The sequence below is a fragment of the Rana temporaria genome, chromosome 2, assembly GCF_905171775.1.
Source record: "Rana temporaria chromosome 2, aRanTem1.1, whole genome shotgun sequence".
Classification (NCBI taxonomy): domain Eukaryota; kingdom Metazoa; phylum Chordata; class Amphibia; order Anura; family Ranidae; genus Rana; species Rana temporaria.
The window spans coordinates 397,496,645-397,513,704 of NC_053490.1; the positions used below are offsets into that span (position 1 = coordinate 397,496,645).

At 43.8% G+C, this 17,060-nt stretch overlaps 1 protein-coding gene across 1 annotated transcript in view; it reads right to left on the reverse strand.

Moving 5' to 3' along the window:
• Positions 1 to 17,060, reverse strand: part of USP9X (ubiquitin specific peptidase 9 X-linked) — a 316,211-nt gene that overhangs the window by 9,637 nt on the left and 289,514 nt on the right. Inside the window, 1 exon segment of the mRNA XM_040338099.1 lies at positions 9,113 to 9,208. Within this exon segment, the coding sequence (XP_040194033.1) occupies positions 9,113 to 9,208 (96 nt within the window).

Genomic DNA, 17,060 nt, shown 5'->3' on the forward strand with positions numbered 1-17,060 from the left:
CGGTCATGTGCATGCCCTGGAGCGTATAGCTCACTGGCCACCCGTAGAGCGACGGGCCTGTCGTGGACGACCCAGTGCATAGCTATGGTCGGCACACTCTCTATGGCCGAAACTGGGGGGACTACAAGGATCTGGGATCCAGCCTGTTGCTCAGTCGGCAGTTGATCGAAGATTACAGAAAAAAATAAATTAAAAATAAAACCAAAAATCCAAAAGTGAATTTGAAATAAAGCCTCCAGGCCTATGGGCCCGAAGGGAGTCATGTCTTCTCCTTAACTAGGCAGAAAAAAACTGATCTGCGAGATGCAGAGAGAGGGGGCTATACCCAGAGGGCCCGCCCCCTGGGTGGGGCTGTAAGGCGTGTATAATGTGTTTAACATTTACTATACGTTTCTGCCTAGTCACTCCTAAGGGAAGGCTAATATCCACTTTGTCAAGATTAAGGCTGTGTCCGTCCATGAACGAAAGAGAAAGTAAGCCTACACATTTGAGAGTTTAGAACTAAATATTCAGAGCTTTGCATAATCCCAACCAATCGGTTTTCTTTGAGTATATTATTTGCACAAGCAGGGTAAATTTCAGGACTTTGCAGATGTCAGGGTGATTTTTCTTTAACCACTTCCTGCCCGGTCATTAGTAAATTGACGTCTGGGAAGTGGTTGTGAAATCCTGACTGGACGTCCATTGACGTCCAGCAGGATAACATGCGGGCACGCAGCGCGGCATTCGGTGATGCGGGGTGTCAGTCTGACACCCTGCATCTCCGATCTCGGTAAAGAGCCTCCGGCGCAGGCTCTTTACCATGTGATCAGCTGTGTCCAATCACTGCTGATCACGATGTAAACAGGAAGAGCTGTTGATCAGCTCTTCCTCACTCGCGTCTGATAGTAGGGGGGGAGGGGGGTTTCGCGCTGAAGTGATGCCCAGCAATTCCATCAGTGCCACCCCCTCAGTGTCCATCAGTGCCACCCCCTCAGTGTCCATCAGTGCCACCCCCTCAGTGTCCATCAGTGCCACCCCCTCAGTGTCCATCAGTGCCACCCCCTCAGTGTCCATCAGTGCCACCCCCTCAGTGTCCATCAGTGCCACCCCCTCAGTGTCCATCAGTGCCACCCCCTCAGTGTCCATCAGTGCCACCCCCTCAGTGTCCATCAGTGCCACCCCCTCAGTACCACCCCCTCAGTGTCCATCAGTGCCACCCCCTCAGTGCCACCCCCTCAGTGCCACCCCCTCAGTACCCCTCAGTGCCACCCCCTCAGTGCCCATCAGTGCCACCCCCTCAGTGCCCATCAGTGCCACCCCCTCAGTGCCCATCAGTGCCACCCCCTCAGTGCCCATCAGTGCCACCCCCTCAGTGCCCATCAGTGCCACCCCCTCAGTGCCCATCAGTGCCACCCCCTCAGTGCCCATCAGTGCCACCCCTCAGTGCCCATCAGTGCCACCTCATCGGTGCCCACGAGTGCCGCCATATCAGTGCCCGTAATTGAAGAAGAAAACGTACTTATTTACAAAAGAATTAACAGAAAAAAAAAAATCACAGAGGTGATCAAATACCACCAAAAGAAAGCTCCATTTGTGGGAACAAAATTATAAAAAAATTGTTTGGGTACAGTGTAGCATGACTGCGCAATTGTCATTCAAAGTGCGACAGCGCTGAAAGCTGAAAATTGGCTTGGACAGGAAGGTGCGTAAGTGCCTGGTATTGAAGTGGTTAAACAGTTAGTTCACCATTACCAGTAAAACTGCTTAGACAGATAAAGGGTGCCAGATAAAAAAAAATTATAAGAAAAACTGTGCACCAAAGTTGAATAAAGGCTTTGCTATAGGCAGTTTATGTAGCTCAAGAAGCCTGGCTGGCAAATGTTGCCAAGAGAGGCCTAATGTTCCTGCTCTCCTTCACCATCACAGGAGGGAGCGCTCAAATGCTGAGCTCCTCATCAGGGATAGCTACCCTTTCACCACTTGCCTACTGGGCACTTTCACCCCCGGCCAATTTTCAGCGCTGTCACACTTTGAATGACAATTGCGCGGTCATGCAACAATGTACCTAAACAACACTTAGCATTTTTTTTCACACAAATAGAGCTTTCTTTTGGTGGTATTTAATCACCACTGGGTATTTTTTTTTTGCCAAAAAAAAAATTAAAAAAAAAAAAACCCACTTTAGTGTGTTAGAAAATTTAGCAAACAGGTAATTTTTCTATTTCACTGATGTGCGCTAATGAGGCTACACTGATGGGCACTAATAGGTGGCAATGATAGGCGACAATGGTGGGCAATGATTGGCAGCACTGGTGGGACTGCACGGATAATCAGGACGCTGATAATTAGTGCCCCAAGTATAAATGTAGATGTTCCTTTTAGAGATGTCGGTTATAGGCGCTCTCCTCCGATCTTCATGCTGTCAGCAAGAGGAAAGGAGTGCGGATAACCGGCATCTGTTTACCATGTGATCAGCTGTGTTGAGTCACAGCTGATCATGGAGGTAAAGAGCCGTTGTTATCCGGAGGACACTTCAATCACAGAGCGCGTCGCTCGCGATACCCGTCTTGTCCCAGAACTAGACAACCTTGCTGTAGCCGTCATTTGGCTATAGCGAGTTCGACACGTTGTTAAAGTTGCTCTCCAGGTTTATTGTCCCATTTTATTGGGCCAAGCAGGTGGCTGGAAGATCTCACAATCTATTAGTCAGAGGAAGATTAGTATTCATTCAGAGAATACACAGCTGTTTATGAATGGCTCCAAGCCTCTCAACATCTCAAACCTGTTTCCATGGTGGGATGAGATGTTCTGGTCTCAACGCTGGAACAGGTGGCTATGTATACTGTATGTAACGGAGGCTGCATACAATTTATATAGCACAACCAGTGAACATACTTGTTAGTGTAGAAAGTAGTTTGTTTGAGCCTTGGAGACAATAAACCAGGAAATCTGCTTTAAAGTGTTAGTTCACAAAAAAATGAAAAGGTGAACACCCTACACCCTTTCCCGCTCCCTGTCTCGCTTGCATCCATGGGTGATAAGCTGTTTCTGCCCATGCAAGACAGATTAGAGTGATTCCGATTGGTCAAAGTGGTTACGTGCCTGCACATGACCAATCAGAATTGCTCTGGACTTCTGCATTGGCTGCATGGGCAGTGACAACTAATCACTCACAGAGTAGGGACAAGGGAGGGTGTAAGCTAGAGCTGCACGATTCTAGCTAAAATGAGTCATGATTTTTTGCTTAGAATAAAGATCACGATTCTCGCAGTGTAACATCTTTTTTCACATTATTCAAAAAAATTGGACTAACTTTACAGTTTAGTTTTTTTTTTATATTCATTAAAGTTTTTTTCAAAAATAATTGCGTTTGAAAAACCGCTGCACAAATATGGTGTGACATAAAATATTGCAACAACCATTTTATTCTCTAGGGTCTCCGCTAAGAAAAAATTCAAGTTAGACTCACCGGTAACTTGTTTTCCAGAAGTCTTTCAGGACAGCATCTTGAGAGATAGTGACTCCACCCACAACCATAGGAAACCCCTTCTTCCTCCAGCTCTTTAAAAAGAGGCACCTCCCTAGTACACCTCAGTTGTCTCAGAGAACCTCCGGCCCCAGCTGGAACACAAACACATACGCTAGTCACAGCATGGTACATCAAACCAATAGGGCGGGTCATTGCTGCCCTGAAAGACTTCTGGAAAACAAGTTACCGGTAAATCTAACTTGAAATTTCCTAAGGCGTCTTTCAGGACAGCACCTTGAGAGGATAACAGAGACTTACCACCTTAGGGTGGGACAACAGCCTGTAGGACCTTTCCGTTGAATGCCTGATCACTGGCAAATGTGAGGTCCAGTCTGTAATGCCGCACGAACGTGCGGAAGCTTGACTACGTCGCTGTTTTGCAGATTTACTCAGGGGTTGCACCAGCTCTTTCTGCTCATGTGGCCGCAAGTGCTCTTGTTGAATGAGCACAGATTCCCCCTGATGGCACCACGTCTGCGTGAGAGTAGGCTTCTCGAATGGATAACTTCAACCATCTAGCCAAGGTACCTTTTGAAGCTTGGCAACCCTTTTTGTTGCCACCAAAAAGAACAAATAAAGAGTCTGTGCGTCTGAAGCTCTTTGTTATTTTAAGATGGCATAACAAAGTCCTTCTTACATCCAACATATGAAAAAAAGTTTTTCTCCCCCGAGGGATTTGCACAGAAAGTAGGTATCACAATATCCTGGGAACGATTAATTGTTGAAGCTACCTTAGGCAAAAATTTTGGATCTGTTCTCAGAACAATTCTATCCGAAAATAAAGATAAATAAGGTCCCCTTACTGACAGGGCATGTAATTTACGCTTCCTGCACGCTGAAGTTATAGCGACCAGGAATAATGTTTTTAAGGTAAGATCTTCTAAAGGTTCAAATGGCTTTCCTGCCATCCCTTTAGTGTTAAGGAAAACTCAGAGGGAAAAAGGTACCGGTCATCTTGATCACCCCGTACTGGGCCCAAGAGAGCTTGGTTCTCGACGGTCCTAGGAATGGCGACCAAGCTATGTTGGCGTCTGCCTCTCAGGCAGGATGTATTAATACAGGGTCCTGTAAAACACCCAGATGTGTCCAGTCTCTCCCTTGCAGCCTGGTATCTGAAAGGCAACTCTTTAAGAAAACATTTTTTTCAGACCGTTTAGTTTCAACACTGCTAGAAAGCAGGAAGAAAGTGACGAGGGCCATAAACACCAAGGTGTGGAAAGTGTATACCTCCTGGTGTAACTTATCTGGTCAAGACCCGGTCTTAGGTCCATTTTGGAGTAACCCAAGAAACGGATCTCCTGAGATGGAACTAGGGATGATTTTTGCAAGTTTCATAATCCAGCCCAGAGATTCCAGGTGGCTTTGCGCCTTGGGTAGGTTGTCTAGTAACCTTTCTTTCGATGGGGCGAAGAATAACAGGTCGTCTAGGTAAGGTATATAACTGCAACCCCCTGTAGACAAAGTGGGGCTAGGGCTTCCACCATCACTTTGGTGAAAATTTGAGGTGAGGATGACAGCCCGAATGGAAGGGCCCTGAATTGTAGATGTATTGACGGCATATAACACTCTGGCGTCAATAGATTTGTGACCGAAAATATTGAATCCATCATGAATTTTCTGTATTTGACAGATTTGTTTACAGTCTTCACGTTTAGGATCATTCTAATTTTCCTGTTGGTTTCTTTATCAGGAAGATGTGTGAATAGAACCCCAGTTGCTGTTCTTCTGGAGGTACTTGAACCACCACACCCTGCTGAATCAGCTCTCTCAATGAGGACATCATGGCCAGGTATTTTTCTGAGTCTTTTGGGGTATTTGTTATCAAAAACCTACTTGGAGGAGCCTCCGAGAACTCTATGACTGGGCAAGAGTGGTCAGAATATACTGATTGGATGTTACAGCTGACCACTGCGGAAGGAACTTTTGTAGTCTTCCACCTACCCGCACTGCTGAATCATTGGGATTTCCTCGGCTTGTGTAGGAGGATGGAAAAGGATTCCCCGTTTTCCTTCTGTGCAGCCCAGTTCCTTCTGCCTCTTTGGGGTTTGTTGTCTTTTTCCTGAGCCTTTTGAGGTTGAAAAAAACATCTTGGGGGTTGTTTCGTCTTTTTAACTGAAAAATATTTTTTCCTGTCAGCAGTCCTGTCTAGGATACTTTCTAGAACAGGCCCAAAAGGAAGGTCCCCCGAAAAAGGAATCCTGCAAAGCTAATTTTTTGAAGCTGCATCACCTGACCAAGTCTAACCACAATGCCCTTCTTGCAGTATTAGTCAAGGCTGCAGATCTTGCTGACATCTTAATTGCTTCAGCTGAAGCATCAGCTATGTAAGAAACTGCAGAAGATAAAGTGGAAAAAGAATCTAAGATTTCTTGTTTAGGTGAATCCGCCGAGTGGACCGGGAATGTCCGACCCTTGGGTTCACTTAGACCTGCATACATGCGGTCATGTAAACTTAAATCCCTTTCTTTCCTCACTTAGACTTAAAGTAACAAATGGCCCTAAGTAACCCATCCACCTCTTCCAGGGATAATTTAAATCTTGAAAGGGACACTGCTGACTCTTCCCCTGAGTCCTCTGAATCCTCGCTAGAAGGAACATGGGAGTGACCTTCCCTGGTAACAGGCTCTTCAGCTAAAGATTCTAATGCTGGAAAAGCCACAGAGTCCTGGGAGGATTGTGAAGTGGAGGCCTGGGTAGTGGTAGGGGAATCTAATGGGTCACGAAAAGTTTGAATCGTGGCAAAAAGTTATTTTACAGAGGCAATCAACTCTTCCCGTACAGAGGCGGATTCCTCCTGAACTAAAGAAAAAAATAATGTGCTGCATAGAGGCTTATTCCAATTCTCGCCCATCTTTGTCCTACATGAAGGACACTTTTTTTGTGTCAGAAGTCTTGGTCTGGGGAGAAGAAAGAAAAGAGGGGAATCCTTAGTGAGACCCAGTCCCAGTAAATGAACCCCCCTATAGGTGCACTAGAAAAGAAATGTGCCCATTCCAGTGCCCAGACAGGCCCCTTGCCACTAGGGGGGGATTTAGGGAAAAAAACTGAGACCGGAAAGAAAAAATACAGGTAAGGAAAAAAAGGCAGACTTAAACTGCTGTCTCCTACCTGGGCCTTGCTGGTGCGCCTGTGCCTGTCCCCACCGCTGTAACCTCTGCATTCTCCATTGCAGATTAACAGCGCTTCACAGTGGCTCACACACAGTTTCCAGACCCCCACAGTGCCTCTGCACCGGAAACGAAAAATAGGCCCCAGCCTCTGCCTCTTCCCCCTGCGGTCACGCCAGAAATGATGCTCCCGGCGACCTGCTGTAACACCCTGGACCACACCAAAATGGCGGCGGCGCGCGACCGCCGTTCTTTCCAGGCCACCGAGCGCTTCTTTGGCTCTCACCGAGCACTTAGGGGGAAAAGGAGCCCGAATGTTACCGCTGCCGTTCGGGTAGCACAGGAGGACAGGCGGTCTCACCGGAGGAAAGGTAGGAGGGAAGCCGTCTCCCAGGAACACCTGAGATATTGACTCCCCTCACAGAAGATGTTCCCTCCAGGCCAGAGGAAACACAAAAACTGAGGTGTACTAGGGAGGTGCCTCCCTTTACAGATCTGGAGGAAGAAGGTGTTTTCTATGGTTGTGGGTGGAGTCACCATCTCTCAAGGTGCGGTCCTGAAAGACGCCTTGGGGGAAAAAAAACACGTTTGGGTGTTCCCAAGTAATTTTCTAGCAGGAAATAATGATCTTTATTTGTAAGCAACAAATGTTAGAAAAGGTTTGGTCTTTAAATGGTTAAACTTCCTTCATCTACACACTAAACTACTACTACATCTACACTGCTAAAAGAACGAAGAGATACTTTGTTTATACTTATTTGTTGTAATAAAACTTGGCAGACTGCCTGGATTTTGTTTTTCCAGCTGTGAGAACTCTCTCCACTTGTTAGAAAGATCGTGACATGCTGTTTTGAAGATCGGGAAGGGAAAAAGATTGCGATTCTTAACGATTAATCGTGCAGCTCTAGTGTAAGCTTATATTTTCTTTTTTTCAACTATACATTTTTTAAGTGTAAGCTTATATTTTCATGTTTTGTGAAAAGGTGAGTATACACATTAAATGTAGTCATAATTGTAACAACCTCATAAAAGGCAGTTTATTACCCGGACAAGACATTGCTGACAGTTTGCCTTTGAAATAAAATAAAAGCACAAAATCTGAATTCTCTTTGGATGAGCAACTGCATAGTTAAGACACCATCTGTAATTTGGTTCCAAAACCCTAATTAATGCAACAATGTTCAAGAGCAGCACTGAGTTATTGTTTTTTCACAATATCGTAATTATCTTCACAGTTAAAATTGTTGATTAAACAGTATGCCAAAACCATAGCAGAATCACATACATTTGCAAGATTGAAACGCAGGTAAATGCTCTTACTATTATGAAAGCGTAAAAGTATGATATTTTTTTTTTTTAAACACCTTAGTAGAGGTTAGGGACAGTGAATTTGGCTGCATAATACAGAATACTTTTCACACACTGTAAACATTAATGGAAAGCTCTGAGCAAATGTTAATCGTGTGCACCAACAACATACGATTAAAATTATACTAGCAAAATTACTTTTGCCTCACTTACTTTTGCACTCAACCTTATTCTTTAACAAATATCTTAATAGCTTTACTAAAGTAAACTGCTTAAACCTTCCTGAACTATGATAGGTTGCAGATGATTACTGCATATTATGGAACTTCACAGAAAAAATTATTCCAGGATACTGGCATTTGATAGGCTAAGACCCCTTTCACACTGGGTCGGTTTGCAGGTGCTATAACGCTAAAAATAGCGCCTGTAAACCGACCTGAAACTGACGATTTTTCTCCAATGTGAAATCCCCTGAGGGCTTTCACACTGGAGCTGTGCGCTAGCAGGACGGTAAAAAAAAGTCCTGCTAGCAACATCTTTGGAGTGGTGCAGAGGCACTTTGCGGTGGTTTTTAACCCTTTCTCGGCCGCTAGCGGGGGGTTAAACCCGGGGGGCAAGCACAAAAGATGGTTTTAAAGGGGATTTTTCAACTGATATGAATGACCACTACAGTTTTGCTAAATATTAAAAAATCATAGCAAAACCTTAGAGGATCATATTCTTAATCTGCTCATTAAAGGCCAAGTTCACCTTTAGGCACATGTTACAAGTTACACCCGTATTTAGCGTATAACCTGTTTCTAAGCATTTGCTTTCCACCTCCAGAGCAGCCGCTGTCACACAGATCTGTGAATTAATAAACTGAATAAAAGTCCTGTCCGCCAACATAGCAGTGTGGTAATCAGCATACTCAGTTATTGACACTTGCTCTAGTTCTATAACTGAAAGCCCATACAGTGGAATGGGCAGAAAGCTGGAGGAAGTGTCTGCAGGATCCTGACATTGCACCCACGATCTACTGATTGAGGGTGCAATGCTTTGCAGGCTCATGTGGAAAAAGAATAAATGCATCCTCCTCCTCTGCAAAAATATGTGCACTTTTTTTCTTGGAGGTGAACTTGGCCTATAAGGGAGTAAAATATAATGAAATTACAAGAAAATATTGTACACAAAAAACATGTTATACCTGCTGATACTGAGAACCAGGTGAATGGGGATACAATGGGGCATCTTCAGGTGGGGAGGATTCATGTTCCTCAGGGGCATCTGGGTCATCTGGCTCCTATAAAGTTTGCAAAAGTCGAATTTTGTCACATGCAGGTTTAGTAATTCAAATGCATCTCAAGATTGCCAGAAGAAAATCTCAATTTATGTTAAAGAATTAGAACCTCTATAGCTCACACACCATTTCTGCCCCAGCCATTTCTAATCATATGACAACACATTTTCTAAAGATCAGTAAATAAAAAAAATAAAAACACTTCTGTCTGCACCGATACCCACCAGGGGTGATGCTTGTGGGTGAACACAGGTAAAGCTACCCAGTAACATGGATAGTAACCTGATCTGCATTTTTGCCAAATCCACCGATATGCTCATGTCTAGTAGGAAAAAAAAATTCTGGCTAATCGATGAGGGATGGGTAATGTCTATGTTACAGTATAGAAGGCTACCCTTTCCCAAAGATAATTAGCACTGCCATGGTCTCCCCTGCACACCTATCTTCCTACCCCTTCACTTTACACAGGTTTTGATAAAAAACATGTCTTTCAGTCAGGAAAATTCTGGCCAACTGAATTATCCAAGGAATAAGGGAAGGGAGTGATTAATGTAAACGTTAGCGTTTAGAAAACTTTGTGAAGGATACTGTCCCCATCGCCCCAAAACAATTAAGAGCAGGGTCTCTTTCACTGTGATCTTCTTACTACCCTTTTCTTTATACAAGAATAAATATGAATGTTTAATACAAGAATAAATGCTTTGCTGGGCACTGGTGTTAAAGTGCATGAAGAAGGGAAGAAGGGAAAATGGATGTGTAGATGCTATGGGCATATACAGTGCCCTCTTACCCCCGGTGTTTCTCCTGTTGGCATTTAAATGATTATGCCATGAGAGGTACACATGCCTAAAACGTTGAAGGTGTAAAAAAAATGTTAACGTGACAAAAAAAAGGAAACAAAGAAATCTCAAGTACGTACAAGCATTCACCCCCTCTGCTATGAAACCCTTACATAATAAGTGTTCAAACCAATTAACTTCAGAAGTCCCATAATTAGATGTTAACATAAGCTTTACATGTGTGTAATTAAAATGTCACATGAGCTGCCACATGTCAGTATAATTACTTATATACCTGTTCTAAAGGACTCCCAAGTAAACAAGCAATGTGAAGACCAAGGAGCTCTCCAAACAGGTCAGACAGTTGTGGAGAAGTATAGATCAGGGTTTCTCAACTCCAGTCCTCGAGGCGCCCCAACAGGTCATGTTTTCAGGCTTTCCATTATTTTGCACAGGTGATTTGATCAGTTTCACTGCCTTAGTAATTACCACAGCCAATTCATCTGAGGAAAATCCTGAAAACATGACCTGTTGGGGTGCCTTGAGGACTGGAGTTGAGAAACACTGGTATAGATCATGGTTGGGTTATTAACCTCTGAACATCCCATGGAGCACAATTAAATCCTTTATAATAAAAAATTGAAAAAGAATATAGCACCACTGCAAACCTGACAAGTCAAGATAGCCCACCAATATTCACAGACCCAGCAAGAAGGGTATTAATCAGAGATGAAACAAAATACCAAAAATAAGACTTTGGGAGCTACAAAAATCCACAGCGGAGATGGAAGAATTTGTCCATAGGATCATTTTAAAAATCGGACACTTTATGGAAGCGTGGCCAGAAAAAAAAGCCATTGACTTTTCCCCCACATCACAAGTAAAATTCTCTGGTCAGATTGGAATAAACCTGAATATTTTAGCCATAATGGGAAATGCTGTGTGACACAAACCCAACACTTCCCATTTCCATAAGAACACCTTCCTCAAAGTGAAGCACGGTGGTGGCAGAATCATGCCGAAGGATGCTTTTCATAGGCAGGGACTAAAAAACTAGTTAAGATTGAAGGAAAGGTAGGGATTGAAGGAAAGGTAGGGATTGAAGATAAATATAGGGGTATTCTTATAGGAAACCTGTTTCAGTCAGGCAGAGATTTGAGACTGGGAAGGAGGTTCGCCTTCCAGCAGGACCATGACCTTAAACAAGCTGCTTAAACTATACGAGTGTTAAAAAAAGGAAAACATTTACAGAAAATGTCTTGTAATGGCCTAGTCAAAGCCAAGTCCTCGATCTTATTGGGAATCTGTAGCATGACTCAAAGAGGAAGTAAATCCTCTTAAAAAAAACCTGCAAGACAAATTCATAATGAGCTAGTATGCATAGCATTATGTATTACTTACCTCAGATCGTAGCCCCCGCAGCATTCCTAGTCTCACCCTCCGGCTGCCAACATGTCCTGGAGTTACTTCCGGGTATCGTGGCTGCGGCGCTGCGATTAACCAGAGCCGCGATGACGTCACTCCTGCGCATACATGCGGTAGCCGCCGGTAACAGCACAGAGACTGCAGCAACGATGACATCGGCACATGCAGAGGACAGGGGATAGCTCCCAAATCGTAGGTTTAGGAGATATCGTTAGATACAGGTAAGTTTTAATATAGGCTTACCTGTAGCATAAGGTTGTAAAATACAACCACTTTAAAGATTGCTGTACACCAACGCAACCCATCGAAGGTGGCGATGTGTCAAGTTAATAGAGGCTTACCCCAGGAGACCTGAGGTTATAATTGCAGCAAATGGTAACTTCTACATAGTACCGACTATGGAAAGGAATGTGGAAGGTGAATACTTATGCACACTTAAGATTGATTTTTTTTTTTTTGCCACAGTAAAAAAAAATCAAAGTCACAGGGATGTTTTGTGTACAGCACATTTTACAAAGCCCCCACAAAAAATATTTTCAGGTTGTAATCCAACAAAATGGGAAAGACACCAAGAGGGGTGAATAGTTTTACAAGACACTGCACTGGGGTGTGAACTATGATGCTGCGCAAAGCTTTGTAATTGAATGTGATCAACTAAAAAAGTCCCTGCCTTGCCGACCTGCCATCTGAATGGTTCCTCCAAAACCTGCAGCGCACACAGGGAAGAGACATGCCCAGCTCTGCATATGAGGAAAAATCTCAAGCCCTACTGATCCCGGTTGCCAGGTCAGCAAGGCAGTATTACATGGGGGTCAGTATGGTATTCATCTGTCCTGTTATTCTTCCGCCCTGCTGCCCCCTAAATCTGCCCTACAAATTGTCTGACTCCCTTTTTCGCTGCCCTACAAACTACTGTCCCCTGTACTCAAAGCCCCACATACTACTGAACCCAGTACACTGCCCTACATATTAACTACACTGGACAGAACTCGGCACAGCCAGCAGGGGTAGCGCTCAGAGCTGACAGCCTGGCCAGAATGGGGGCCAGCCTGGCCTGAAATTAGTGGAGCTGCAGTAAGAGTTGTTCTGCCTTTATGATGGGACTCCTGCATTAGATGACCAACTACTCTCCAAACTAGAAGAATTAGTGACCTCCTATTTTCTCACTGAAGCTGACTTTTAAGGTAGGCCAAGTCAATATTGTTTTGTTTTATTATATTTTTCCAAGTTTTGTTCATGCTGTCCTAATTTTTATTGGGGCCAGGCTAGTTCATTCCTTGGAAAATGATAAATACAAAAGTCCCAAACCCAGTTGATCTTTGATCTCTCATGCAAGTCAGGTAGACTTGCACCTTTCAAAGTTGATCTAGCCTTGAACTAAACAAATCAATATCTGTTGGACAATGTATATCTAGTTTGGTGTCCCAGGGTCAGCTGCTGTATTCTTAAAGTTGACCTGAACGCCAAGGGAAAAATTGCCTGAAAAAAGGCTTAATTACTCGTCTTTGTGGCTGGGGGGGAGGAAAACGACGACACTGAAAGGGGTTGTAAAGGCTTGTGTATTTTCGCCATAATGCATCCCCCGCCCCCCCCATCTCCTCGGCAGGGACGCGCCATCCTTCTCTCCACGAGATTGATGGCAGCGCAGCCATTGTCTTCCGCTGCTGTCAATCAAATCCAATGACGCGGGGGGTGGGGCCGAGTCCGGCATTCGTGTCTATGGACGCCTGAACTCAGAAACGTGCCCGCAAGGTTACCCCCTCGGGAGAGCGGTAGCCGCCGAGGGACCCCAGAAGAGGATGTTCAGGGCCACTCTGTGCAAAAAGAGCTGCACAGTGGAGGCAAGTTTGACATGTTTGTTATTTAAAGAAAATAAAAAACGATCCTTTACAACCACTTTAAATTGCACCTATTCTCAGCCAAGCTGATCCCTGCGGCTTCTCCTCCCTGAGACTCCAAAGGTCTAGAGTCCTGGCGTTCGACTTAATGAGGACCAGGCACAGTCCACTACCTAGGTGTGGGGGAATGCCATCATCTGGGGGAGCAGAAGAACCAGGGAAGTAAGACTTAAAAAGTAAACTACTTCTCCTAGACACAATTGAGCTATTAACCCTTGGAGTGAAAGCATAGCCCCACAGCAAGGGATAGTTTTACATATTACTGGAGTTGGGCCTCAAATAAAAACTTTAATCTAAAAAAAACGTTGTACCCAGAAACATAAAACGGTCTTGAGTTCCTGCAGAAAAACAACAGGGCACTTTCTGGTATGTGAGGGTGCCTGTGCCTACAAGCTTTATAGCTGTATATCTACCATTTGAGATAATCTAAAGCACTGTGCCTCCACCTGCTAGTCTCACATTATTTAGAGTGAGATTTGGTGATGTCACTACCATGCTGCGTGAAGAGGAATCTGCACTGCATACTTCTTGCAGCTTCTGCTTCATCCATTTTATTGATTTGATCTTTGTGAACCTTTTCTGTTCATTCATTCTGCTGATCTGGTCTTTGTGAACCTCTCCTGATTACTACTCCACCAGTCATTAGGGAGCAACTCAGACATGCTGAAACAAAACCTGTCTAGTAAGATGGCTGTCTCCAAACAAACAGTGTTGAACAAGGTATGGTAAGTCCTTAAAGGGGTTGTAAAGGTAAAAGTTTTAAGGTAAAAAAACATCTGATAGCACCGCCCCCCCCCACAGCCCCCGTTTTACTTACCTCTCCACTTGAAAGTCCTGTGCGCATTCTCGTCATCCTATTCAGTTCCCAGCCTGGCCGTTGATTGGCTAGGCTGGGTGGATTGATAGCAGCGCAGCCATTGGCTGGCGCTGATGTCAATCACAGCGGATGAAACGGCGCGCCGGGGAGGAGTGATAGTCGGCGGCTATGGCCGCCGCTGTATCACGGGAGCGCTCTAGCAAAAGCTTTCCACCATGCGAGGCAGCTCGCATGAACGTGGAAAATTTTTGCGAGGAGGACCAGAGACAGCCGCCGAGGGACCCCAGAAGACACGGATCGGGGCCACTCTGTGCAAAACAAACTGCACAGCGGAGGTAAGTATAACATGTGTTATTTTTAATCAAAAACATTTTTGCCTTTAGTGTCCCTTTAACAGGGAAGATTGGCTAAACAAGCACTTGTCCTTTGGCCTCTGCCTGTCTTTTTTTGGGCACAGCTTCTACAATTTAAAGTAAAACTATGGGCATTTTGGATAGAGTAAGGGATTGTTATAACCCATGCGAGATTGTTTTTCGTCATGTGTGTCCCATTGCAGAAATTTCCCTTTACTTCCTGACCCATAGTTAACTTTTATGGTGACAACCCAAAATTTGGGATTTTCGTTAATTTCAAAGAGAAGTATAAAAAGGACAAAAAAAAAAAAGTGTGAATCTCCCCAAGTTGAACAGACAGCAACAGCAACTATCAAAATCCTGTCCTAGAAGGTTCTCAAATAAGAGTTTTAAAACAATAAAAATCACAAAATGAAAAAACAGCCGCACACACTACTACCCACACAAAAAACAGTAGAAAACACAGAAATATATAAAAAGTGTTACACTGTCACAAATAGATGTGTTTTTACTGTTACACTATATAAGTGTTCTCCCTTCCACTTTCATATGGTGGTATTTTGGCCATGTCAGAGAGGGGGATTGTCTTGATTTAGTCTGCTGTGTAGGGCGGTTCCAAGTGGCAGACTGCGTTAGTGGAGATATACACCCATTCATTCATCCAAGCGCCAGACTGCGGGCGTGGAGGCATACAACCATTTATCCAGTTAATAATTATATAAAAAAAATGATTTCCCCCTGCAAGCTAAAGGCATAATGTGCTAGTATGCATCATTATGAAATGCTTACCTTGAAACGATGCCCTCCAGCGGCGCACTGTCACTGCTGCCGAGGCTTCTATAATGTTTACCTCGTCTTCCTTCCAGGTTTGCGGGCTGCAGCCGCTTGAATGGCTGAGCCGCTGTGACATCAATCTCGCCCATGTGTGCGGGAGTCATGACCACGGCACAGAGCTCTGAAGGAACGGCATTTGTATGCTGTTCCTTTAGAGCTCATGCGCCCAGTGACGTCACTGACTGCTGCTCACTGAAATATTTTCTAAGCGGTGCACATTCAGGAGATATTCATTTTTCCTACAGGTAAGGTTTATTACAATGTTACCTGTAGGTAAAAATGAAATGCAGGTGTTTACTACCACTTTAACAGGTGGTGTGATTGGAGGCGGATAACTTTGTCTATCCATCATTGGTTTTTTTTCTCTTGCGAGCATTGTTAGACCTCTTAATTTTTTGGTCTAACATTCTGGTAAGCAAAACTGGTGTCACATGCTTGGGTGCACAGCAGCGATTGTGAAGAGGAATTCAACTAAATACGTTTTGGTCACTGTTTTGATGTAGTTTTCTTTCTATTTAGAGACTTTGCTGATACACTGGACTCTATTCATTTTTTTTTTATCATTTATACGATATATTCTCATATAGATGAAGTGATCTATTTATGACAGCGCAACACTTCTATATTCCCAAGCAAAAACTGCCAGGGGGTTCAAAATCCCTCTTCTCCAGAAACTACAAAAAAAGTTTAGTCCTTAGTTGCAATTGAAAGGGGTTGTAAAGGTAAAAATGTTTTAACCTATAATTGATCTCTGTTAAACACAGATATCGAAAAATATTATCACTTCCATTAAAATGTTTTAATAACCTCTAAAAATAGGCGTTTAACGTCGTCCTGCTTTCCTCTATCATTTCTGTGCTGTATTTCCGGTACGCGTGCATTACATCGACGTCACGGAAACCACGGAACTACATTTCCCATTATGCTTAGCAGCACTGCACATTGCCGTTTTTTCTTAATCTCGCCCAACGAGAACGAGCAACGTTCTTGTCCACAAGCCTCTCCCAGAGGAAACGCCCGTTCTCGCCTCCCCAGCCTATGCAGCACCAACTTAAATGTGAACAAATTTATATTGTTTTTCTACTTTGACTCTGAAGGCAGCAAGGGGGTGGAGTTAAGGCGGGGCAGTAAAGCTTAGTGCAAAAGAAAACCAATGCACAGGAGGCGGAGCTATGGTGTCGTAGACACGCCCACTTAGCCCCTGCCTCCGTACCTGTGAAACGTACACAGCGTGTTCACGCAGGGCTGTAGTCCAAGGGAGGGGGCGAGCGCAATCACTTTTCACCAGGCATAACGGCTCGGATGCTGGTGGAAAGCTCAAGGAAGAGAAACAGGAAATTACTTTAAAAAAGGATTAATGACATTTTCAGGGGAAATCGAAAGAGCAGGTAAGTGAAATAGGAATCGATTTAGCCATTAAAAAAATTTACAACCCCTTGAAGTCACCTTTAATATATTGTCTACAAAAAAAATTATATTTCATTTTAAAAACCGCAACTTTTGTACCATGGACTAATGTCCATGGTGAATGTAGTCTAAAAATTGGTTGCTTTAAAAAGCCATCTTTTAAGCATTATTACAGTTGTAAGCACAAAGGTTATTAGTAAAGAATTAGTTGATTTAGTACAGCTACATAAAAACAGTGCTGATAAAAACATAGATTTTCATCAAAATATGACTAACGGGATCAAAGCTCAAACTAAAAAAGAAAGCATTCAACCAAGTTTAATTTTTAAAACAAACCATCTA